The sequence below is a fragment of the Elaeis guineensis genome, chromosome 12 (assembly GCF_000442705.2).
Source record: "Elaeis guineensis isolate ETL-2024a chromosome 12, EG11, whole genome shotgun sequence".
Taxonomy (NCBI): domain Eukaryota; kingdom Viridiplantae; phylum Streptophyta; class Magnoliopsida; order Arecales; family Arecaceae; genus Elaeis; species Elaeis guineensis.
In genome coordinates, this window is record NC_026004.2 from 1,242,142 (window position 1) to 1,269,281 (window position 27,140).

Sequence of the window (27,140 nt, forward strand, 5' to 3'; positions counted from 1 at the left end):
TTAGATCTAAATATCATATATCAGATTTAATTTAAATTAAATTATAGACCTAAATATATGTAATATCAAGTTATATGCAAAAAAATTCATGTCATAAGAAATCGAGCTCTGATACTAATTGAAGAAAAAATTGATAGTTTAAAGCATATATTTTAAAAATTTTATAATAAAAAATAAAAAAATTAAACACTTTAATCTTCTAAACATGCTTTGGATCAGATCTAAACTATTAATTAAAGATCTATGATATAAAAAATTTACATATAAAATTTGATATAAAATAAAAAATTACATCGATCATATCGATGCCCTAAATCTAATCTACCCTTTAGATCACATCGATTGAGTTCAGAACTCATCACTTTTTTATGGATCGATGATCTTCACTACTGGTAGGTGTGGTATGAAACTCTTGCTGATGTCGAGTAGCTACATAAATTATCCGGCCTCTAAAGATCGTCCACTCGAAGCCTTGATCGAATCTTCCTTCGTGAGAGTGCTAGCTCACGTCGAAGGCTCTAGATGACTGATCTAAGCTTCTTTCTTTGGATCTTCTAGACTCCTCCAGATCAGAAGATGAAGCTTTACAAAGAGGTGGTAATGTGGGAGATTAAACAAAACTCACTCTTATATTTTTCTTCTCACAAAATCTAAAGTTGAAACCCTAGACCCTACACCTCATGCCCGAGAGGAAGAACACTTTTTTTGTTTCTCACGCACAAAATCTTAATCCACTCTCAACTTTTTATGCTCCAACTCTTAGGTTTCTCATGCCAAAAATTACTTCAAATCTCATGCAAAACTGATCCCTTCTTAAAAGTGGCATTCCATGGAAGATAAGGATAAGGAAAAGATAGTTTCAGTTCAATTTCAAATGTTGGTTGATCTTTATCATCAATTCAAATCAAATTTGAATTAAATTTTAAATCAAACTTTATTTTTATCTTATAAACTCAGAGAAGGGTTGACCAACATTAGATTAGTGCAAAAAATCTCACACAAAAATATTTTATGCATGGAGAAAGGTGATGGTGTGAAGAGAAGAGTCCAACTCAATTTGGACTCTAAGTTTTCATTCAAATTCAAATCCATTTGAACTCAAATTTAAATCAACCAATTTTTAATTTAAAAAGAATCAAATATGGATGTGAAAAAGCTTCTGAGCATGAGAAAAATTCATGAAAAAAATTTCTCATATAAAGAATAAGAGGGCGCATAGAAAGGAGGTGCAAAAAATTTGAATTCAAATTATTTTCTCATCTAATTAGATTTTTAATCCAACTAAATTAGGTTAGATCCAATTGGATCACTAAATATAATCTAATTAGATAGTAAATAATCTTGATTAAATCTTAATCAAATCAAAAATTAATCAAGCTCAAGTCCTGATCAAATCAAGAATCAAACATCCGTAGCGATTAGGTCATCTCATAACCTAATCAGGTCAAACCAAATTGAATCTAATTCAATTAGATTTGATCCAAATCTCAATACTCAATCAAATTGAGCTAATTAGCAATCTAATTGCTAATCAATCCTCCTACAATTCATCAACAATTAGCGAATTGATTTATTTCAACTTTTGCACAGGGTTAATCATCAATCAAATTGACTATTTTATCTTAGAACGATTCTTAATCATCGATCAGCTATATAATCAGTCAAATTTTTTTTTTGAGTGTGACCCCATAGATTCGAGCCTAAGTCGATAGTATAAGAACAATCTTCATATACCAATCAAGTAACTATCTAGCAATGATACCCGACATCTGGATAGGTCGAAAGATTGTGAAGTATCATTCAAGAACCTATTGGCATATGGTTACTGTATAATTCATCTTTTTGACCCAAATGCTCAAGGTGATCTAAAGTTTAAGTGTCAACCCTGATATGGTCATCCACATTGTATTTCAATTTTTAAAATTCATCATATAAATTATCCCGATCGAGGTTTTATTGAATTGAAACACACTGATACATTAACTCCTACTTATTCAGAGGGATCAATTTCATCTTAACTCACACACCGACTTCTCAAATACTTGATTGTATCCAAAATCTTTCATCACTAAATTAAAAATTCAAATAATCGGACACCAAAGCATAATGAGTTGCTTGCAAATTATCGTGGTGATCTCAGGTTGGAGGGACACTTATATCCATATCCTTCATGAGCTACTCTTCACAGCAGAGTACTCAGCAGTTGATCATGTTTAATGAGATATACTCCTATATCTCACTTGCATGCCATGCCAGTGTCTTCATACTCCTTGATCAAGAGGACAACCAACGTACATGGCATACAATAACTTATACTTGATATAGCTATCATCCTAATAATAGTATATCATTTGATCATGAACTTAAGGTTTAAGAACTAAACGATGTATCCTCCTATATCGAATCAAATGATCCTAAGGGCTTCATCACATAATAGGAGTTCAAAATAAGATGTACACAGTAATGAAAAAATCAAATAATATTTATTAATTCAATAATTCATATATAATTACAATAATAAGCTCGACTGTCAACAGACTGACGATTGACTTTGGGATACAATTTCTAACAGAACCTTCAAAACCTCCAAGAGTTTGAATGGTGGTACTTTCAGACATCTTGAAATTACAAACGTTTGCAATGATTTGGATTAATATTGATATATACACTTGGTACATAGTAATGATGAATGATATTATCCTAAGATAATTTAATCTAATCTTGAAAGATTGATAGACACCATAATAACCTTGCATGACCTGTTATGATGAAAAAAATCAATTTTTAGCATTACAGTGCGTAGAATTCAAATTAAAAAGAAGCAACATTTATGCTGGACTAAACTGCAAACAATATTACCATTCGTCTATCAGTTGCAATTGGATTTTAGCCTCCTTTCCTTTGCAAGACTCTAGGCCTCCTTACATGCATTGGTGTTTGAGAAGTGGTTCCTGCAACTTGATCCTTGCATGGTCTCTCTCTTCTCCTAATCTATAAGAAGTTGGCATAGTCATTATGAGTTATGTAGGATTATAAGGCATTCTAGATTTATGCAGATTTTATACATACTGAGAGCTTTGGAGGTCTAGATCCTTCAGACTGGTTTTTGTCCTTACATGTTCTCTTATTATGGCCATATTGGCCACATGCTTTGCATTGCATTTTCAGTCCAGTCCTAGCTAGCTTGTTACTATTGTTGGCAGTTTCATCTTTGTCTTTTCTTCTGCTCTTCTTAGGCCTTCTAGGCATCTTTTTGATGGGAGGGGGCAAGATAGTCTCGATATTCTCTCGGAGCCACATTCGCTGGCCATTCAATGGTTGCAATACATACTGGTAAGCCATTAAGTATGTTTTTTTCTTATAATAGTCATCAACATAAGTATCTATATCTTCTTTCATCCAATTGATGCATGAGATTGCATGGATGCAAGGTATGCTACTTACATTCCACTATCTATATGTGCAAGATTTTTCATTGAGATCCACAATATACCTCATCTATAAGTCTAACTTCAAATTTTAACTCTCCATTAAGCCTTGGAGTGCAGGCCTTGGACCCTACTTTAGCTTCTTCCAACTTCTTTCTTATTCTTAGACATATGTTGTCATCTGAGTTTAGCATCATCTGTTTCTTAACAAACATCCTTTCCATCAATGCAACCCTTATGTCTTTCAACATATCTATTATATGTTTATGTCTTGTTGGAACAATGTAACCATTAAAAGTCTCTGATAGGTTATTATCAACTATGTCACATCTTGAAAAGGTATTGATGAATGTCTTACAAAAATGGGATGGACCTTGGTTCATGAAATCTTCAACAGCCTTGCCTAATATTTCTTGCATCTCCTTAATAACATCATTAAAATTTGCCTGATTTGTTGTCTGTACAGCTATCCAAAACCATTTTTTAAGTGCATCACTAGGATTAACTTTCTTCCAATTGGCATATATATGCCTGGCACAATTTATCTGCTTTGCATGTGGAATTAACTTTCTAACTACATTAAGAAGGCCCTATGGCAAATAAACATTACATGTTAGGTTAGTAACACAATATAAAAAAAAAATAAAAAAATAAGTACTAAGATAAGTACCTTCTGTTGGTCACTAATTACTATGTAGCCATAGCCATCATGAATTTCAAGATCTTCAAACAGTAGTTCTAAGAATCAAGTCCAAGTACTCTCACACTCACCCTCAACAACTGCCCAAGCTATTGAAAATATTTGATTGTTCCCATCTCTGTCTACAGCACAAAGAAGTTGGCCTCTTAGAAATGTCTTTAAGAAACAACCATCTAATCCTATGATTGGTCTGCACTCTGCTAGCCAATCTCTCTTCAAAGCATCAAATCCCACATAAAACCTATGAAAATAAGGCTTCCCCTCAATAGTTGGCCTATCAACTTTAATCTTAAAAATTCCATTCCTATTTGTCCTTCTCAGCTTAGCAACATAGGCCCACAACTTGCTGTAATGATCCTCTAGAGAATCTGTAATCATTGTCAATGTCCTCCACTTAGCTCTATAACACTGTATCCTAGGTACAGTCAAGACATATTTTTCTTTTACATCCGCTTCCATTTCTTTCACACTCCAATTATGATTAATCTTAAACTTGTCAAATCCTAAACTTGTCAACATATTCCTTAGCAAGCCATTCAGTATTAGCTTATCTATTTCTCAAATTCCTACAATATTTGTGTTTATTATGCAGAGTTTTTATAATAAATATCTTCTCAACGTGCATCCAACTTGCATATATCTTCCAAGGACACTTGTCCACACATCTTGCCTTTATCTTTTTCTGTCCCCTTCTTTCCCATCTAATATTGTATCCATTTGCTATAGCATATCTCTAAACAATTTCCTTAAATTCTTTAGGGCCCACAAACTTCATTCCTAGTTGAAACTTTCCATCCCTACTGTCACACTTTGGATTGTAGCAAGTATGCGTTACCCTCTTCTCACTCCTAGATTCAAACTGATCATCCTCACTACTACTGGAGTTAAGTCTTCAGCATCCGAAGCTTCATACTCACTATGATACTTATATATTTGTATAGATTGGAAAGCTTATTATCCTTAACTATTCCAAAATCTGACTGTAATGCATCTTGTTCTTCTTCAACTGGTCTTCATTTATCTGGCACACTTGAATCTGAACCAACATCTTCAGTGCTGCACTTTTGCCTTACATTATTATCCCTATTCCTAGCTTGTACATACTCTTCATCATCTGTCATGAGCTCATCGTCACTTAAAGACTCGTCAGATTTGCTTGACTCTATTGGCACGTACTCAGGATCATCATCTTCTTCAGTAGGCTTCTCACTACCTGCAAGTGCTGCAATTTGATTGCTTCCATCAGCTACATCTAATATATCAGTAATCGTAGCCTCAGCATCTTCATCCATAACTTCAATTGTATTTTTGTCCTTTAAGTCCTGAATAGCAACGGGTTCTACATACATCACAATGGTCCCATTTTGAAGTGTAATGGGTACCATTTCCATCACTTCACTGTCCCTTTTAATTTCTCTAATATCCTCACTTACATTCATGTTTGGAATTATGTACCAAATACTTGATACATTTTCATACTCTAGCTCCATGACCATGTCTACCAACTCAAAGTATGAAATAAAATCTAGATCATAGTTATCCCATATATCCACCTTCCCTCCTACATATGTCACTTCCGGATATCTTTGCAAAGTACCTCCCATGATGCATCCCTATGTTGAATCTATCTCCCATTCTACAAGATAAAATCACAATGTTACCTATTATTAGTAGATATAATATTATAACATTCATTAAAATAATATGCCTTTCATTCAAATAATTAAGTATTCCAAATAGCATATGTGACATATGCTGTGTAATGCATATAACATTGGGCAATAACCTAATAATTTCTAGTTGTTTGTCATCCAAATCCGATACAAAACTATAATTAATTAATAAAATGAATAGTCAACTAAATATTATATCAAACTCATCTTTCTCTTTTGTTACAAAAAGCTTCTCAGGCTCTTCTTCAAATAAGTTAATGAGAGACCATCGATAGAGGGGTTCAATGTGAGACCACTGACGGAGAGGCTCAATAAAATAACCTAATAATTTCTAGTTGTTTGTCACCCAATTCCAGTACAAACCTATAATTAATTAATGACATGAATAGTCAACTAAATTTGGAGCAAACTCATCTTTGTCTTTTGTTACAAAAAGCTTTTCAGGACCACCGATAGAGGAGTTCAATGAGGGACCACCGACGAAAGGGTTCAATAAGGGATCATTGACGGAGGGCTCGATGAGGGATCATTGATGGAGAAAGGAATCAATGCTTTATTGCTGAGGTGATGGACCATGCCATCGCATCGATGCTTCTACAACCCTTGAACCTGTAAATTTTCAATTCTACATCATAATCCAACCGGACGAAGGGAAGGGAATCACTGATGGAGAAGAGAATCAATGGAACACTTATATTTACCCTCACCCTCTTCAACCCTAATCCTCAAACCATCTCTCTCTGTCTCCATCTTTCCGAATCTATCTCCCGCTATAAGCCGATGTTTAGGGATATAGATGACACCTCATTTTCATGTCATCCTAGCAGATTGACACCTCATTTCTATGTTTGCATCTTAATAGCAAACTTCGACATCAGTTGACGGCAGGCTAACATTGCAACAAATTACATAGTACACATACTTGATTGTAAAAATTAAAAGATTATGCTAAAATTGAAAATTCTCAAAAAGTATAAGATTTTTTCTGTAATTAATCCTTATTAATAATGCTAAATACTACTGTAATTAACATGCAATATTAGTTACAGCATCATTACATAATGAAATACTATATGCCATAATATATTAAATATAGTTTCAATATATAAAAATAATTATAAAATCTAATTGATAATAATTTATTATTATCATAATATGTTGCAATAATCTAAACCATTATGTAATATCACATGTTCATATCTTACTAATTTTATATTTTAATTATTTTACGTAACTATTAATATAAACTAGTAGTTGATATGTGAAATTAATATAAAGAAGTGCATGGAGCTACTCCAAGATGGATATGGAATAGTCCATGCCTGAACAATGAGCATAAAAAGATTTCACGAAGTACAACTTATTCAATATCTATATCTATTTTGCAAATTATATATTATTAGCATAAAGTTCAATTCCATGCCATGTACTCTTGCTAAACACTATCTTATTAAATTTTAAATTACATTTAGTATCCCGAATCCTAGATTAGACAAGCTTTATTGAAATTTGATTGGCGTAGGAATGATCTTAAAGAAGTTTAGTAGGTTGTTCTTACTTAAAACTTGCATATGAGTTTTTAACTTTTACAAAAAGTTGGCATAACCACAGAATATTGCCCATAAGTCCTATTATAAAATTACACTATGTATAGCTCTTGCATGTTTTCTATTGGGTAAACTAATGAGAAATCTTCAATTAAGTTTAAATTTAAAAGTAGCTCCCTATTTAAATTTCAAGTAAAAAATACTCTCTATTTGAAACGTAACTTAAAAGCAGCTCCTCAAATGGTATAAAATAACCGAATTGCCCCTGCAGCTATAAAGCAACACTGTACTATTATAAAATAATACTGCACTATTATAAAATATTATTACATTATTATAAAATAATACTGCACTATTATAAGATAATACTATATTGTTGTACTATTATAAAACAATACTATATTATTATAAAGTAATACTACACTATGATAATGGAATACTGTCTTATTGTATAAAGATATAAGGATAATTTTAACTAAAAATAAAAAAATTATTTTTAATTTATGTTTAGAATAAGAAATTATTTTTACATAAAACTCAACTGGAGAGCTGCTTTTAAGATAAAAGTAGAACTAAAAATTTATCCCTAGTTCTTTATTTTTTATAAGTTAGTTGCTAACGCTATTTGATATAGAATTGATATTATATATATGCAATATAGCGACCTCACTGATTGATTATGTGAGTATCACCATTAGACATGTTTTTCGAAATGTACTTTTAGCAGCTGATTGGATGGTGGCTTTTTATTGTGAATCTCTGATCCGTTACGTTGGACGAATATGGGCGAGATCCAGGCCACTCAAAAATATTTTATTTTCTGACTCTTTTAGATATATTCATATAAGAATTATATGAATGATCTATTCTATCAAGAAAAAAAAGGGAAAACAAAGTATATGATGAGTCTCTGCTATCAAAAAATTATTAAAAAGTGGAGAAGCTCGATTTTGAAAATAAGAAGAAGATGTCTTGAGCGAAGGTTACCCTCATGCCTTTTATCAAAATTTTATTTACATAAAATATGTTATGTTTTAAGGTTTACATAATGCTATTGGGCTTTTTAGATCCAATTTATATCAATATATCTAGAGAAAAATCAATTAAAATTTCTCCAGTAAAATTTAAATTATGTATCAATATTACATCTCAACATCATAGTATCATTACCAAAGTTCGACTTTAATGCCAACTTAGAATTGGTGCAAATCTTATTATACACATTATTTGAAGGTTAATTAATATTCAAAAAAATTACAGGGATACCTTTTGAACTTTAGTTCATTTATATTTTGATTCCAAAAGAAAAAAATTTTAAATAGATCTCAAAAATTTATAAAAGTTACAAAAAGATCCTACCATATATATCCAACATAACAACATTAATAGAAAATATAAAATAACTAAAATATCCTTAGTTTATATTTATTTTTTTTTTGGAGTAATATTTTTTTTTCTTCACACCTTCTCGAACCTATCTAGAGCTTGCATGAATGCCCACCTCCTCCCACTTTCCTTGTAGTCACCTCCTATCAATCTCCCTGCTCTCCTCATCGCCACCTCTTATCGTCATCTTCCTCCCCATTGTCACCCACGTCGACCTTCCCCTTCCAATCTCTCTCAGATGCTTTCCTTCCCACGAATCTTCGAAAAAAATAGGGCAAGTCAACCTCCTTGCTCTCCTCGCTGTCACCTTTCATCAGTCTCTACTGTCGTCTTCCTCTCCATCGTCATTAGTGTCGACCTTTCCCCTCCAATCTCCCTCAAGTATTTTTCTTTCCACAGATCTCTAAAAAAGATAGGACGGGCCAACCTCCCTGCTCTCCTCGCCGCCACCTCTCACCGATTGTCGTTGTCACTTTCCTCTCCATCGTCACTAACATTGCCCCCCCTCTCCAAACAATCTTTAGGTTTTCTTTCCAACAATTTCAGAAAAAGAGAAAGAAAATATGAAGAAAAAAAAATAAGGTCATGCCTTTTAATTTTTCCACTCTTCCATTATTTTGTTGATTTTTTCTATATCTTTTTATTAATTTTTTTATATCCTTTCTCTATTTTTTTTTTCAAGAGCTTCAACTATATTCAGACCACATATCGGGCTCTAGTTGCACTAAAATCAAAAAATTTTTGAGAAGAGCATTCATGATACTTCATAAAATTTAATTTTTTATATGATCGTCGCACCATAATATTGTCTAATGGAGACACACCATTCGGTAAGACTGACAAAATATGACCCGATCCATCAATATGATCCATATTCGACTCGCCATAAATAAGTTTGGATTTAGGCTAAACGGATTCGGGTCATAAATGGGTCGACCCGTTTAACTCGTTTAATAAATGGATCGGATATAGATTTTAGATATCTGATCCATTTAATCCGTTTAATATTTAGATTAGATCGAGTCAGATAACCCATTTAATCTGTTTAACCTATTTAACCTAGTTCTGACCCATTTAATCCGACATGTTTAATCTGTTTAACCTATTTAAGAGCCGTTTAACCTATTTAAAATCTGTTTAACCTGTTTCTGATCCATTTAATATGATCCGTTTAACCTATTTAATCCATTTAACCTAATTTGATCTATTTAATAAATGGATTAAACAGATCGAATCAGATTATCTATTTAATAAATAGATCAGATTCAGATTTAAATTTTTAATTTATTTAATAAATAAATTAAATTTAAATTGATTATTTTTTAATTTAATCTATTTATGATCTAATTTATTTATGATTGATCCGATCGGATCTGATTCGTTTGTCATTCCTCGTTGGATCTCTTTGCAACTGTTTTGAGTTTTTGGGGCCGTTTGAAATTTTTTCCTTTTGGAATCCAAGCATAAATGAGCAAAGGTATCTAAGTAATTTCCATTTATAAATCCCAGTCTTTTTACTTTTTCGCGGCGTTTCCCCCTCGCTTCTCGCGCTCCGCTTTCCCACCGCTTAAGCAACAAGCCCCGGCGCTCTTTGCGAATCCACAGTCTAAACGCCTCTTCCCCTAGCCGCTCCAAACCCTAGAGATCTGACGCCCTTGCAAAGCCTTAACCCCTCTCGTCTTCGCAATCCACGGTTTCAGATCCATCCAGGGTTTCTCGTTCTCAAATCTGGTTCTCTCCCATTTTTTGGAAGCCATCATGTCGACAGAATCGGCTTCGACATCGAATTCGAATCCCTCGGCGTCGTCCCAGTACGCCTATCCGACGCCTTCCTACTTCCCTCTCCCGTTCCATCTTCAGAACCCCGATCCCGCGACCCAGCAACCCTATCTCCCTCAGCCCCAGATCCCTCCGCCGGTCAAGATGCCGCCGGTGCCAGTGTCTTTCCCGCCGGCATACCCTGCCGCGTCTCCAGTGGTCTCCGGGGTCTATTCGCTCCCTCAGTACCAGCAGGTCAGTTCTTCGGCTTCTTGTCATCTATATTTCTGCTTGAAGCTATTGAAAATCTGATAGAGCTCATAATATTTACCAGATTATATTGTCGATTGTAATAAGTCGTGCAAAGATTTAAATTGAAGAGATTGTATGAAGAAACAAGGTGGAAGATGTAGGTAATCAGGGAAAAGTTGTGATTTTTGGTCCTCTCTATAAAGGTTTTGTCCCGTTTTAAGAAAGATATACCATATCTACCAACTCTATATATTACCATGCAATTAGAAGTTCAACTAGGCTTACAAAGTCTTCTGTTCACAAATCTAAATCCAGGGAGGTCTTATATGCTGTCCAATCTAGAGGCACAACCACAAGATTAGTAAGTCAAAAGAATTATGTCACAAGAAGTTCAGTTGTCAATAAAATTTCACGAACCCCTGCTTATATAATCAAATTACCGTTAGGACATTTTTGGGAAAAATGTAAGTATGCAAAATGTCCACGTTCACAGATGACCAGATTTTCAAGGGCTTTCTCGATTCATTGTATAATACATGGGAGCTGGATGAGGGACATGATTGGTGCCTTTGGTGTAATTCTAAGCAATAAGAAGTCACCTATTTGAGTTTGACTAATGATGTCATTGGAGGCTTTTTTTCTTTTAATGCGAATTTAACAAATATCAGCGTGTGAAAGAAATTGTGTTACCATTGATATTTGTTTTTTATGTATTTGTTGCATATTTTGGTTCCCAAGACCAGAGCTTATATTTCATATTTTACCTCACAAATCTGCATGACCATAAACTTCATATTTATAGGCACAACAACTTTTCCAACGGGATGCTCAAACTATTACACCAGAGGCTCTAGAAAGTGTGAAAGCTGCACTTGCAAGCAGCGAGGTTGAGCATAAAGCTGAAACAAAAAAGAGAGCAATACCTCGTAAAGCAGCTGGTCAAAGCTGGGAGGATTCAACATTGGCTGAATGGCCCGAGAGTATGTTCAGCAACTTCATTTATTTATATACTTGATTGCAGTGTTTTTGATGTGTAAGATTTCTCACTTTGGCAATTGTTGTTGCATCCATCTAAAATTGAACATAGATTGAGGCTGTGATATGGTTAAATTCATGTCTTCATTTTCATCAAAAAAAAAAAAAAAATCATGTCTTCATTCGCTCATTATAGTATTTAATGAGTACTTCCAATTGTTTGTTGATATAGATTTTGGAGGCATAATGTAAACTGCTAAGCATTCTATCGACTGACATTTTGTGCTGCTAATCTTTAGTAGTTCAGATATTGTTCTAAAAATTCTGTGAAGCTTATTTTTATGATGAAAGACATGATGAGTTGAATGTGCAATTCTGTACTTCTTGATGGGGCTAGTTATAGTAATGGAGCAAAAGCTTTTTGCTGAAGGATTTTGTTCAGAAATGAATCTTGTGTACATGCTTGTGCAAAAGCTACTTGATCTTCTTTATTTAAGTTCACGGCCTTTGAACTTTGGAAGATTTCAGTCTGGAATGAAACTTGGTTAGAAGTGTCCTGTGTTCATGCATGTGTATATAAGTTACTTTTTTTTTTTTTGTCTTTAATTGTAGCTAAGGTTAGGGGATATTTGGCGATCAAACCAGGGAAGATGCAAGGGGGTTGACATAACCATAGAAATAGGTCCTTCCCATTTCTTCTCAAACTTTGGTATGTAGGCTAATCGTATGTGCTTGAGCTCTATTTAGCTTCGGTGGAACATGATGTTAACTAGACTTAGTGTAAAGCATTATATGCAACTATCACATTTACATATGAAAATGTGTACTAAAAGATATTATATTATGTATTTGCAACTGCTATTTTGTACTTTCTGAATATATCAGTATTTAACACCAGTTAGAGATACCATACTCTAGTCTAACTGTAGATGATGCTGTCTGTGCAGTTGCTTTCCCATAACACTTGCTTATTGCTCCACTTACCAATAGAAGTTTCTAGTCATAAATTAATGTTTGTCATTAATTTCCTTGAAAGAGGTGCAAAGTCCATTCATTCTTTTAGATATTGTGCAGATGATTTTCGTTTATTTTGTGGAGATCTGGGCAATGAAGTCAATGATGACGTCCTTTCAAAAGCATTCTCAAGGTTTCCCTCCTTCAACATGGCAAGAGTGAGTTTCTATTCAAGCTATGTCTAATAGTATAGCACAAATTCATTAGTTGAATGTCTGACCATGCAGCTCCATTGTCCATGTGTCTTTGGATACTCCCTTTTCTTTTGGAAAATGCACCTCTTCTTGCTCACTTCTCTCTTTGTTTATGGGAGGGAAACAAGAAGGATGTATCAGCCAGATTTGGGAGAGTAGTTATTGTACTGTGTAAAGATGCTTCCTCTCAGCTGCATTGCACATGTCTAATATTAATTCTTAAAAGTCTTTAAATTTCAGTGTGAAAGTCTCTTCATTGGAAAGTGGAGACAATGCCTTGCTTTGATTAATATCGTCAATTTTATCTTGATGTTTCCAACTTCATGACAGAATCATGGTCATTCTAAGTGCAATCAGTGAACTTCCTTTAACTTCAGATTCTTAATGGAATTCAAGATAAGATTGTATGGAATGCAGTCTATAGCAGTGAAATTGTCTATACAGAGTTATAGCGTATGGAATGACTGGTGTCTCATACCCAGAAGAATAAACTTCTATTGTTTAGATTGACTTAAACTGGTCTTTCAGGTTGACTTAAATGGAGCTGCTAACCAGAGTCTGAGGCAATATTGTGAATTACTGGCCATATAGTGGCCTTATTCTTTGCAGATAATTCATTTTGTAATTCAGATATTCAATTTGATGATAACGATTCTTATCCATTGAAATGTTTTTGCTTGTAGGTGGTGAGAGACAAGAGGACTGGAAAAACAAGAGGTTATGGATTTGTTAGTTTTGCAAACCCCTCAGACCTTGCAGCAGCATTGAAAGAGATGAATGGTACATATTTCCTCCTTTTCTTCATTTTTTTTTTTTTTCAAGGGAATGCATATTTCTTCTTTTAACTCGTTCAATTTTTATATAACATGCTTTTGTTTAGGCAAAACCATATTTATCCTTTTAAGTAACTACATTTTACATTGTTCTTCTTCCCAACATTATCATTTTAGGCAAATATGTTGGAAATCGACCTATCAAATTGCGTAAGAGCAATTGGAAAGAGAGGACAGATGTTGAGGCTTTGGAAAGGCAAAAGGTATCCTATTGAATTATTACTTTTGTTTCATGCTCCCTTTGTGTTTGTGCTTACTGTCAACTACCTTCTCTGCTATGTTCAGAACCACATTCAGAAGAAGCCCAAACTGCCAAAGAAAAGTATCCTGCACAAATGAAGCTTCAAGGTTCCTGCCAAATGATTAGTCAGTAACCAATGGTGAGTTGCACTAGCTTCTTTACTGCTAATTCTGTTGCTTGTGCCTCTTTATTGGCCAGAGAGTTTAGAAACTAATAAGATCTCCTCCAGACTTCTCTGCACTGTAGGTCACTTATCAATATTTTCAACTCCGAGAACTGTGTACCATGTGGTCTCCATGCAACGCCAACTGGTAGAACTACTTCAGATATGAAGCTAAATCATGCATTTCTGAGATGTCGTCCTTTATTTATCCAAGTTTTTTTTCCAATCTCATAGTTCTGTTGATCTTCACCAACCACATTATCTTGGTCAGAGGTTAGCTGTTAGGAGGGAGAAGTAAAACCAATACAGATTGAAGTAGCTTAAGTTCTTTCTGTGTCCTTTGGAAAGGATCTCCGCTATACATCAAACAAGTCTCTTCCTATCCTGGGAGGCAATCCTGATGTTAATTGTCACTTTATATCTTCTCTCTAGTCGATTTTTCATTTTTAATTTGAAATTGCCTTTTAGTTAAATGAACCAGAACTTTCATATTTTTGAGTTAGCGTGGGTTGGTACGTATGGGCACATTTTGGTGTTCTGTCAATGCCTTTAACACAACAAAGGAAGTGGAATCATTGCATACTATTGCGTTGGTGACAAGAATAATATGGTATGCTCCCGTGAACATCAACCAGTGCAATGCAAAACATGGTGCGTTTGCTGTTCATTTTCAGTGGGCTTTAATCTGTAAATGCTTACTAATGCATTGCAACTCATTGGTACATGTATACGAGAAACTGCAGAGGGGACAAGAAGGTTGGGATACCTTGCAAAGTGGTTGAATGACATGAAACTGTTATGTCCGTGTTGATATATGCTGATATGTGTTTGCTCTATATTGATGATGTTGATTGCTGCAAATTTATAAGTTGATTTTGTTTGCATCAGTGTGATGAAATTTTTTGGAGCCGAGCATTACAGACTGAATTAGTTTAAGACAGGTGCATGATGGACAGACTGCGTGCTATGGTTTCATTTTGGCATTAAGAAGCAAAAGGACCATTAGTGAATAGTGATCTGAATGGTATTTCTTAGTTGGAGGAAGAGCCGAAAGCTATCCTTTTCTGAGGTGTGACCTCTTTTTAGAGTCCAAGTTTGTACCATTGTTCAGAGGAATATCCATCTCTCTAGGCTTCTCAAATCTTTGGGAAGATTATATATATATATATATATATATTGAATGGTGACTTGCATTTCCTGCATATGTTGCCCCCTCTTTGGAAATAAATCTGTGGAATCCGTGTGCACCGTTGTTCAAATGTTTTTCTTTCGGAGGCATATTTTTAGTCAGTCTTGTGTGCGGTTGGAACTTTCAGTTTTTGCCCCACGTTTGCTTAAGCTTGAGAAGGTTCGGCAGCCCCCGGGCCTTTTAAAATGCTCTCCGATGTTGTTTTTCTTCCTGTTCGTGCGATCCTAGAAAATCTTTTAATATTACCAATGTCACCGGAAACAAGCAGAGAACAAATAAGCTTGGAACTTCCTCTGGTGTATATCGACCGAAGACAAATTACTTTTAACACCGTCAATTTAGGGTCACTTTTATTTAGTACTTATCAAGTTTAAAAAGTTTCAAAATAATCTTTGTTGTTAATTAAATGGTTTAATGTGGTCCTTTTGTTTAATTTTGCTCATATAATTTTTTTTTCATATAAAATTTGTACGTTTGATATAGTGTTGTTTTGGGTGCACTTTGGTTGTTTACCCAACAAAATGGTATTGTGGTTGTAGGCGATCTAGCTATTGCTGTGGTCCTTGATCCGCATAACCATGGGGATAGAGAGAGATAGCAAGAATGATAATTGATAACAATGAGGAGGGTGATATTGGGGATGGTGTAGGCAAGGTCAAGGGTGATGGCAAAGAAGAAGAACATGGTGATCCGGGAGAGGATGGAGTGGGGAGGAGATGATGAGGTGGAGGTTGATGGAGAGGAGAGATGAGAAGGGGAGGGGATGGCACTTGGGGTTTGGTTAGGTAAAGAGGAGGGATGAGGATGGTAATGGGATTTAGAGAGGAGGTGGTGAAAGTGGGTGGGTCTTGGGATTGGATTAGATGGAGGGGTGGGATGAGGATAGTAATGGGGTATAGTGAGGAGCTGTTGTGCAAAAGGAGACGATGGGACTGAGTGGGGCTCGTGTGGGACTTGGGACTAGGTTAAATAGAGGAGGGATGGAGATGGTAGCAGGGTTTCGAAAAGATTAGAATATGTTGCAAGATGAGGAGGTAGGAGTGAATGGGGCTTATGGGATCAAGTCAGATAGAGAGGAGTAGAAAGGAGGGATAAAGATGATAGTAGGGTTCAAGAGAGAAGGTGTTAGAAGAGTAAGAGGTGGTGGTAGTAAAAGAGAGATGAGGAGTAAATAAGATAGTAATTTTTGTTAAATAAGCCATTCCATTCCAGTAAGGACAAAATTATTCTTTAAAATAGAGTTATGTTTAATGATGGATAAGATTTGGGATTATATTTGAACCATTGAGCTAGTTTTATAGAGAATTTTAAATTTTTTTAAACTTGAACGGTACTAAGTGAAACTGATCTTGAGATTAGAAGTGGTAATTTTATCGATCCAGTGGATATCTGATCTGAAGAGAGTAGATTTTATCTGATCCAATTAAGAGGTAGAACGAGTATGGATTTTAAAAAAAATATTCGAATCAACTTCGAATCAGATATGGATAATGATATGCTACATCCTGAACCTGCTCTGATAATATCTTTTATTTGAATAAATTTAAATCTCTCTCGTTTACATCAAAATCTGCCTCCCCTCTTTCTCTCTCTCTCTCTCACTTACATCCCCTCTACTCCCATCTGGTGATTAGCCACCTCGACACCCAAGCGGCGCTGTACCAATGCGGTGGCTCGATGGCTGACGGATCTCTACTCTCCCCACCCCTCTCTCACTTTTTTATATCAAACCCCCCCACCCCCACCCGATGACCTGGCCACCCCAAGCGGCGCTACGGCGGTTGGTGGGTCTCCACTCCCCTCCACTCCTAGCGGTGACCCGGTAGATCCCCACCCTCCTACCTCTAATGGTGGTTCGATAGCTAGGATTTTGACAAAACTCTAGACATCGTTCAAGCTTCTTTGTTCAGCCACTCCAAGCCTCCCACCTGACTGAGCCTCTAGAGAATTGAAAAAACATAGGAAACACTTGGGAAAAACATAAGAAAAATCAACCAAAACAATAAAAAGATGAAAAAAATTAAAAGGTAAGATTTTTTTCCATATAGATTGGTTTCTTTTTTTTTTTAATCTTTTTTTGCTTCTTTTTCTTTTCATTTTATTCTCTTTTTCGAAGATCTATGGAGAAAGAGAGCATTCTCTTTTTCAGAGATCTATGGAGAAGGAGAGCACCTGAGGGGATTAGAGGGGTTTTATAGTTCCGATTGTGTTTTTTTTTCAAGCATAGGATTTTGTGTGAGTTGTGGCGGTGTGAGTTGGTCCCTTAGGGTTTTGGGAGCTTAATCTTAATGGAAGCATGATATTTTGTAAGGTTTTGGGATGATCGGATGGGGCGGCAAGTGGTGGTGGGGCACCGATGGAGATGGGGAACGAAAAAGGAGAGACCAATTCAGTTAGACCCAATCCGACTCGATCCATCCTTAAAGCTCGACCCGATCCGAGATGGATGCACGGCGAATACAAGTATGATTCTTTTTTTAATGAAGTGGATATGAATATCGACCGATCCAACCTATTGCCATCCCTACCTAAGATGAGTAATTGTTTAAGTAATTTTTTTTACAAAAAAAAAGACCTTTGATTAGTGGTAGAACTTTGGCATGCACAATACATGCATAGAGTGTGGATGCAGTATGGATGAAAGATTGCGTTTATATGCAATGCATTAGAATTTTTTTCTATTTTTTATTTTTTAATGTAGAATAGTGAGCTATTTGAACCCAACCAACCTAAAAATAGAGGTCTAAAAAAAAGATTAGCAGCGACTGATTGGATGGCCGCTTACGTGACTAATCATATTAGAATAGGATGTTTTATTTTCTGACTCTTTTAGATATATTCACATAAAAAATATATGAATACTCTATTTTAATTATATAAAAAAAATTTAGAACTTTAATCCTATATTTGGTTGAGGTCATGAGAGGATAAATGTATATGATTAGAAGAATAGATAGCATCTATCCATCTTTTGATTCAAAAAGTTACAGAAAGGATGGATGAAAAAGAAGGACCATCTGTCTCGATCCATCAATTTGCATTCTCCCCAATCAGAAGGATGAAGGATGGATGGAGCATTGAAAAAATAGATATTTGTATTAATAAAATGATTCCTCATTAATTTTTTTAATAAAATTATAATATTTTTTTAATTTTTTTATTCATATTATTTTTATATATTTTTATATATAACACTATATTGACAGAAATAACTAGCTCGACAAACACTCACGGAAAAGCTCTTGGGTACTGGACCATCGTCTCCATCTTCCAGCCCAAAAATGGACTCATCTGATCTGCCAGCCTCTCCACCATCATCACCACTCCAACCAATTGATCTTGAGAATCTACTATCATACTCTAAAGCAGAGCTAGTATGCCGCCGAGGAGGACCAAAGAAAGAACCAGAGTACAGGAATAGAAATCCTAAAACGAGCACCATAACACACAAAGATAGGACCAAGTGTTTTTTTTGGCCTCCATCAGATCCGTTTTTCCTTCCCCATAAGAGATCCTAATTCTTCCAAGAGGAATGACAACAAAAAAAAAAAAAAACCGCAAAAAATGACCAGTCGACACAAAAACCTGTAAACATTGAAAATATCAAGTATCAGTCATCAACCATGATTTCCACTATACATACAAAGCAAATGAGGAGAAGATATATGTTGAATTCTTAAGTTTCTAATCACTTACGAGCATTTAATTATGCTAACAGCCTTCAATACGGATAGTGGACGAGGCAAAAGAACAGATCCAGGCAATCAACCAGCAAAACAGAGGAGGGCATAGATCTGAAATATACAACACACAATCCGAAGAAACACCCCATCCAAAGAAGCAATAAATCCTCAGCCAGAAGAAAAGAGGGACTTTGAAGAAGGCACCGCACCAAGAATACGTATCAGGGTACATCCACTAGTAATAATACAAAAACAACTTTCAAAAATAAAAAAAGTTCCCGACTTTAGAGAACGATATGGATACAGAATTTCCGAACTCGATGAATCCATGCATACTTTCCCAAAACAAATGAACCCACACAATTTTTTTTTCCTTGAAATCGTCAATTTATGGTGAAGAAAATTGAAATTAAAAATCCCCGACATGGAAATAGAAACCCATCAACCAAACTAATGCCTCAAATTTCCACGACAAACACCATCAAAACAAAGTACATTTCACCGAAACGGAAGCCGATTCAAAATGAGAACCCTATAATCTTGCTTGCCTGATGAGATCTCGAGTGGATCTCAGATCCTTAGAGAAGAGAAAGCCAAATCCTAGAACGAAGGAGGAGGAGACGAGAGACAGTGGCGTAGACAGCAGATCCGAGCCTTTGAGCTAGAAGGGAGTAGAATATTTTAATCCATTAGATTTAATAATAGAAGTTCTAGTAGTGAGTGCGACCGCGCTTTAATAATTAAAGGTAGATTACCAAAAAAAATGATCAAAGTTCATATTATTTTTCAAAAACAGATAATAGAAGGTCGTGCTATAACAAAACAGAGAGCTATTTGAGTATAAGAACATAAGTCATTACTTCACTATTGGATTTGATAAGCATTCCTTCGAGATGTTGATGGATTATAAGAGTATAAAGATAAATGACAAATATAATTTTTTCAAGTTCATGTTGTCTGATTTCTTTATATTTCTTTCTTGGCTTCTTGGGTCTTTGGCCTGTCTATTCGATTTTTCTATCTACTTGGTGGTACTTGGTCTTATACGGTGCTAAATATTTATCAAGCCAAATCAACTATTTCACAAACTAATCCAAATTTCGATGCAACCATATCTAAACTGGAACAAACGTTGCTTTTACCAGAACTAATTTACTTTAAACAAAACTCATTGTAAACATTGTAAGGATAATATTATGCAAGTCTTGTGCACACCAAGAGTTGGGACATGCAACAAGAAGAATCAGCATGGCGAAATGCAAAACAACTTCAACCCAAATGCAAAACAAACCAAATCCTTCGAAATAGGCTACCCAAGCAACTTAACGCGTCCACCTCCTAAACCAAATAACCTAATGCTGAAATGGAATTGAACATGAATCGAATACTGATATACATATACTCATATTTGTTTTATTTAAGAAATAAAAATAAAAATAAAAATACAAATGTTAATCGAATGCAAAAATTTATAAATATATTTATTTAAAAAAATATGAATACAAATTGAATACTTAAGATATAGAGATAAATATGGATATAAATCAAATAATTCAATTTTATAACCATAAAATTAAAGATATTACTAAATTGATAAAAAATCAAATTAATAACATGATAATGTGGTCATTTGGTTTCTTAAAGTCCATAAGTATTATACAAAATTAAATAGAATTATAAATAAAATTAGATATTGAGATATGGATAAGATAGTTATTTATGTATATTAGATGAATATGGATATGAATATTAGTTGAATGCTCAAATCTCTATTGATATTCGAATAGATTTGAATATGACAATAAATCCAGACAGATAATATCCTATTCATTTTTCATAAGTAAAAATTCATATTTTCTATTTACCTCAAGATGGAACCTCAATCTGTAACTATTGATATTTAAAAATTTACCATTCGTAAAATTCAAATCCTTGCATCCCCTTGCACAATTGACATGAGAAATCAGCCAAATAGCACGTATTCCCCACATCAGATAAGTGCTCCCACAAAACATGCCTAATGCCCTTAACCGTGTACCGTTGGCGGTGGGATCTCTCCTGGCGCTGGCAAGCTTATACGGCGGCGTCATGCGTGCCCCGACACCTATCGTAGTGGGCTGGCAAGCTTATGCGGCGGGGGTCAATCACTCCAGGAACGCATTTGGAGATGATAAGACTTTCCGTCGAGGTGCTCTCCCATGGCACACCCAATAACCTGCAACGCCCACATTCTGCCAATACAGCCACTCAAAAACACAAAATCCCATTGCATTCATGCATGCAAACCAAGAATTTAGCTTCACCTTTAGCAATCCCTGGCATTCCCTTAGAAAGTGAAAGGCTTCAGCAATCATTGCTGTCAAGACAAGAATAGGTCATTCTGAGATAAGGATTATTAACCGGACAAACCCTTCCATCTGTCCAAGCAAGAAGGATAAATAGAAGGTTTTTTACAGTGCATGGTCTGAGAATTTTCTGTTGCACAAGTGACGGAATCACAGTCGGGGATTATAGAACTCAGTTTTGGATGATCCAGCTGAAATCGAGAGTTCTCTACCCTCTCACCACACATCTGGTCGGAGCTCACCAGTTGCGGGGGGCACCCATTTCCCAGAGTGGTACACACTCTCGCCGACCTTCCACCCAGGCACATCTTTCATAATTCTGGCCTCCTCTTCCAGATATTTCTTCCATTCTTTCACAAATCTACGAGCACATCAAAAGAAAAAGCAATAAGTTTTTTTTTTTTTTTTAAAGGAAACTTATATATTGTTAAAATGCTTGTCCTTCAATAACCCACCCCACACCCCCCGCCGCCCCCCCCCCCCCCCCCCCCACCCCAAAACAAAAAAAAAAAAAGCCAATATGAGCATGATGTTCGTCACCTTTCATCTTCTTCTGCTTGAAGCATGGGAAGTATTGCTCTGCGAGCAGCATACTTCTCTTCCTTGAGCTCACTGAAATTTCAACATGGTGGCGTTGGCATTATAATTACAAGGAGCACGATTAGTCAAAAATGTGTCTAAATATACTAACAATAGATTAAAAAAGAAAATATTAAAGAAATTGAACAAAAGGAAAAATCTTGTTAAGGCCGAAAACTGTTACGCACTAAAATGTCTGGCAATAAAATATGCAACGAGTAATAGACAAAACTACCAAGGTAGACTTGAGTTATATTTAGGAACAGTTGGTTCAACCGCAGAAGCTTAGGACTTGCATCACTTAAAAACAACACAGTGGGAACCAATAGAAATTGTATAACCATACAATGAGAATATAAGAGTGGTCCAGTGAGGAGTGTTTTTTTTTTTTTTTTGCGTACAGTCCAGTGAGGAGTGTTTGAATGTGTCTTGGAATTCCAAAAAGAGGATGGCAAGCCCTAAGCAAACAGGATGGAAGTTGTAAGAATAAAAAATTGGTAGAAAATATGAGAGTCGAATATCATAAACTGAACAAGCATAGCCAGGACCGGGGCATGCAGATTAAAGTGTCGCATTGTTTGGGGGAACTGGAGCTTCTTGTTGTCAGCGATGTACAAGCCCAATATGAAGGAATTCAAGTTAAAGAAAGGAAGCAACAAACGTTGGGTCCTCAAGCATCTGTCAAAAGCCTCTAAGATAGACGGTGGTTCCAAAAGATAGCATAACTGATAAAGGATGGAGGAGGGGAGTTGATGCTAGCAGTTTAGGTGGAGATGATTCCGGTAGAATCATTATCCCCTTATTGAGAGCTATAATACTACGTCAACATACTGATTCCAATGTGCTTCTGGATTTTCAGATGGATTTTGTAACTGGCACTCATCAAGACTGAACCAAAATTCAGGATGGGGCATTGGCGAACAATTGGTTATATTAGCCATGCATTCCAATCAATAAATTCAAGTCAGACATACATTAACTAGGTTTAGCTCAAGCAACTAATTTTCAATGGCAGGTCATGCCTGGGTTAATCCCAATAATTAAAGACCAGGTAATTGACACCCTAAAGAATCAATCATGTGGCAGCACAAAGCTCGATTGCTCATTGCTTGCTTAAGAGAATCATTTGTATAACCAAAACCAAGTTTAATGCACAGAAAACATGCTACCACAATCAAGACCAGATCTTGGTCATCTCAATTTCCATGCTGTCGATAAAATCCACAACCCAAAAAATTTCCTTTTATACAACTATAACCATATGTTATCATCATTTTTTCTAAAAAGTGAGTGTCCGAATAAGTGGATGCTGCAAAAATTTGGGTAAGAGAAAACTAAAAGTTGTTTCTTCAAAATAAAAGCAAGCATAGGGAGAGATTTAACCAGAAATATGATCAATACCATGATTTAAAGATTGCTGCTTCTAGGGTTTGAGCGCAGGTATATGATGTTAACACCAAGCATACCAGAAATGGTTCACCATTCAAGTTAGAGGTACATCATCCCCAGTCACCAGATATACAGTTGTCCCTAAATTCATATCTTATATCTATTTTTGGTGTAGCTCTTAAATCTATTCAATCAAACTAGGGATGTGTCTTGCAGATGGTTTGCAAGAGTCAAAGTAATGGGTGACTTGGGTAATTTACAACCTAGCTGGAACACCATGTGAATGTCAAAGATGGTGTAGTGCCAGGCAAGAACCAGTTTCCATGGGGGAACATGAGTTGCTTAGAGCCTAATGAGCTGATTTAATTTGCAAAATCTTGAAGTTTCTGAAGTCAGATTTGCAAAACAGTAACAGATTAACAGCCTGTTATCATAAGATGACATTAGTTCTAGATGTCAATCCTGGTGCAGAAAACAGTATTAATCAAAGTTCTGAATTAAAAAATGATTCAGCAATGGTGCTCATAGGCCCTGACTATCTCAACAAAGATCAGAAATTGGAAAGGATAACCTAGTCATGCTTATTGCTTCACTCCTAAACTATCAAATTGTTGATATAACATGTCCTAGTAAACTTTGATAACTGAACCCAACTCAACTAGGTCTTAATCTCAAACTAGGTGAGGTCGGTTATATAAATTCTTTTCCACCATTCCATCCTATTTAGGACTACACTTTCTAAAAGATATAGCAATATCAAGTCCTTTCTTATTGCTTCAACTTATGTGATTTTCTATTTACCTCCACCCCTTTTCTTTCTACATGTATCAAATCACTCCTTCACACTTGTGCACCTCTCAGACTATATTGTACATGTCCAAACCATCTAAGTCATCATTCTCTCTACTTGTTCTTAATTAGTGCTACCTCTGCCTTTTTGTGAATGACTTCATTTCTTATTCTATCTTTTCTTGCATTACCACATGCCCTCTCAATATTCTTATTTCAGCCATGCTCATCTTGTGCACATATTATTCTCTAACTATCTAACATTTTGTACCATAAAGCATAATTGGTCAAATATTTCTATCCTATAAATTTTTTCTTCAAACTTTGCAGGTATCCTACGACCACATAATATCCCAACTGTACTTCTCCATTTAAAACACCTTGATTTAATCCTATGAATAACACCCTTTTCAATCTCTTCTTTCTTATGAATAATTGATCTTAAATACCTAAGATGATCACACTAAAGAACTTAATGATCCTCAATTTTGCTCCACCTTCATCTCTATTTCTAATTTTAGTAAAACTATATTCCATGTATTCTATCTCGGTCCTACTTAACCTAAAACCATTATATTCCAATATAGTCCTCCACAATTGCAACTCACAAGTAACTCCAACCTTAGTTTCATCCATTAAGATTATATTATCCGCCATGCATCAAGGAGTATAGTCCTAAATATGCTTAATAGGTTCATCCATCACTAGTGCAAAAAAATAAATAAATAAATAAAAGCTTGGAGCTGATCTTTGGTATAAACCTGTCATGATTGAAAACTCACTAGTATTACCACTAGTATTTGTCATACTAGCAATCACCCCATTATATGTATCCTTAATTACATTAATACAATTAATGGAAACTCCTTTCTTTCCAAGTAAATTTCAACTAACCAACATAAAATATCCATGAAAATTTTGATCTTTTCTAACAATTTATGACAATATAAATAAAAAAATTCTAACTAATTGCAGTCAAAAGCAAGTTGAATTACATTCTTATCATAATCAGATGAATAAACCTCCTCCTCCAAAATCCCTAAATTTTCTTTGTTGCTAATATAACATATCCTAAAACTTCAAGCTTTTTCACACAATTTATAAACAATAGACTAAAAACTTTAACTAAATTGCTGTAAAAAAGAAAACCTAAAATTAACATTTCAATCATGCTCAGATCAACAGACCTCCACCAATCATGATATCTGAACATCAATATCCAAACCCTACAAAAAACGAGGGGAAAAGCAGCAAGCTTTTTAAAAGCACAGAACTAAATCACAGCACCAAGAAAAGCCCTACAGTCTGACTCAGTTGCCGAAAGAAAACAGGTTAAAATTAATATTACAATCATAAAATCAGGTCAATAAACCTCCACTAATCTTGATTTCTGAAAGAAAATTTAAATGGAAAAATTCCTAAAATTCACTCTCTACTCGTTGCCCTTATCAAATCAGAGTGCTGAAGAAAATCCAATTCCATTACCATAAGAAAGGACAGATTAAAATCTATAGAAAGCGGTAGAGGTGGCGGGGGTGGGTGGGTATTTTTTTAGCACACAGTTCATCAAATGGACCCAGCATTCAAAATGGATCTTCCACAGTGCATTTGAAAAATGGTTGGACAAGTAGTCCTCCATCAATCTTGGTTTATCAACATCAACGTCCAGACTCTAAAGGTAAAGGGAAATATTGGGAAAAATTCCTAGACTTCCACATGTTTCTACATCCCAGACTCAAATGACCCAGAACCTAATATAAAGTACAGTGGAAGCACGTTTGATAGACTGCAATGATTTGCAGGTCTCTACAGCTACAGAAAACAATAGCTGTGGTGTCAATGAACATAGCCCTCATACAATCTGCAATTAAAAATGATAACAGCTCTGACAAAATGGCAGATTAGCAGTGCTGTCCGCCCGGGAGCCTGCGGGAGACCCTCCGACGGTCAAGCAACAAGCGAGATAACATGTTGATGATAGTGATAGGTCCTGATCGCGTCGGCAAAGACCAGATATGGCAAAACTACACCCTAATTTCCATGTTCTTGCTAATATAACATATACAGGAAAATTTTAATCTTTTATCACCTTTTATGAACACCAGATCCCACAAATCATGATTCAAAGAACAGAAATTAACTAAAATTTCAACATTCAACGACGATCGGATCAGTAAAACATCCATCAATCTGGTTGATCGACATCATCAACCTCCAAACCTTAGAAAGGTAGGAAGAAAAAAAAGGGGCACGATTTCTAGATTCCCCGGAATCAAATCTAAGTAAAAACAAATCACAGTAACAACAGACAGATCGGAACAACCCTGGATATTAAAGTGATGAATAGAGGACTGACCGACGGATCTTGTTGCCCTTGCCGACCTGGTACATGCCCCAAGAGAAAGCGCCGAAGGCGGTGAGAAAGATGGCGACTGCGCTTGGGCCTTTATTCGGGATCCGTCGCGCGTACCTCACCGGCGGAAAACCCCCCGGCGGCGGACCGTCCTGGAGCACTGGCATCTCCTTCACGCTCACCATCCCTGGCTTCTTCCTAACCACAGCCTCCGTCATCGTCGACCGGCGTTTCCCACCCTCTTTCTCTCCGATCCGGTTCGCCTCAAGGACGCGAAGACGGCGTCGATTGGAGGGGAGGCGGCCTTGGAGCCAGAACGATGGTTACGGTGCTCCGCGGAGCAGACTGTGATCTTTATTTCGCGCCTATGAGATGTGGGAGCGTGGAGCAGCAAGACATTGCTGCAGTGGTGTGGCGGGGACTAGGTTAAGAGCAGGAACATTTGATGGAAGGCTGTGATTCCATTATGCATGCGCTGACGTTTTTATGAATTTTTGGATGAATAGATTTATGGCGTTTTAAATTAAAGCTACTACCTTAGTTTTTTTTTTTTTTTTTTTCAAAAAGAAAAGGGCCCTCTCCTGCTAAGTTGATTACTAATTACTAGAGGCACTTGTAATCTTGTTTACTCGAGTTTACAAGAAAAAAA

General features: G+C 35.7%; 3 protein-coding genes across 3 annotated transcripts; 1 reads left to right on the top strand and 2 right to left on the bottom strand.

The window, feature by feature from the left end:
• Nucleotides 1–3,472: 3,472 nt before the first annotated feature.
• LOC140852915 (uncharacterized) lies at nucleotides 3,473–4,587 on the bottom strand. The gene is made up of 3 exons (XM_073246827.1): nucleotides 4,200–4,587; nucleotides 4,099–4,151; nucleotides 3,473–4,018 (listed from the first exon to the last, which is right to left on the bottom strand). Exons 1-3 carry the CDS (start codon nucleotides 4,585–4,587, stop codon nucleotides 3,473–3,475), a joined length of 987 nt encoding a protein of 328 aa, XP_073102928.1.
• A 5,721-nt stretch (nucleotides 4,588–10,308) lies between these two features.
• On the top strand, nucleotides 10,309–14,637 carry LOC105055700 (uncharacterized). The gene is made up of 7 exons (XM_010937628.3): nucleotides 10,309–10,747; nucleotides 11,547–11,724; nucleotides 12,794–12,891; nucleotides 13,611–13,707; nucleotides 13,878–13,963; nucleotides 14,046–14,140; nucleotides 14,231–14,637. The coding sequence occupies exons 1-6, from the start codon at nucleotides 10,493–10,495 to the stop codon at nucleotides 14,097–14,099; spliced, it is 768 nt and encodes a 255-aa protein (XP_010935930.1). The 5' UTR covers nucleotides 10,309–10,492; the 3' UTR covers nucleotides 14,100–14,140; nucleotides 14,231–14,637.
• A 6,691-nt stretch (nucleotides 14,638–21,328) lies between these two features.
• LOC105055701 (NADH dehydrogenase [ubiquinone] 1 alpha subcomplex subunit 13-B) lies at nucleotides 21,329–26,812 on the bottom strand. The gene is made up of 3 exons (XM_010937629.3): nucleotides 26,495–26,812; nucleotides 21,922–21,993; nucleotides 21,329–21,742 (listed from the first exon to the last, which is right to left on the bottom strand). Exons 1-3 carry the CDS (start codon nucleotides 26,707–26,709, stop codon nucleotides 21,598–21,600), a joined length of 432 nt encoding a protein of 143 aa, XP_010935931.1. The 5' UTR covers nucleotides 26,710–26,812; the 3' UTR covers nucleotides 21,329–21,597.
• Between the last annotated feature and the right edge of the window lie 328 nt (nucleotides 26,813–27,140).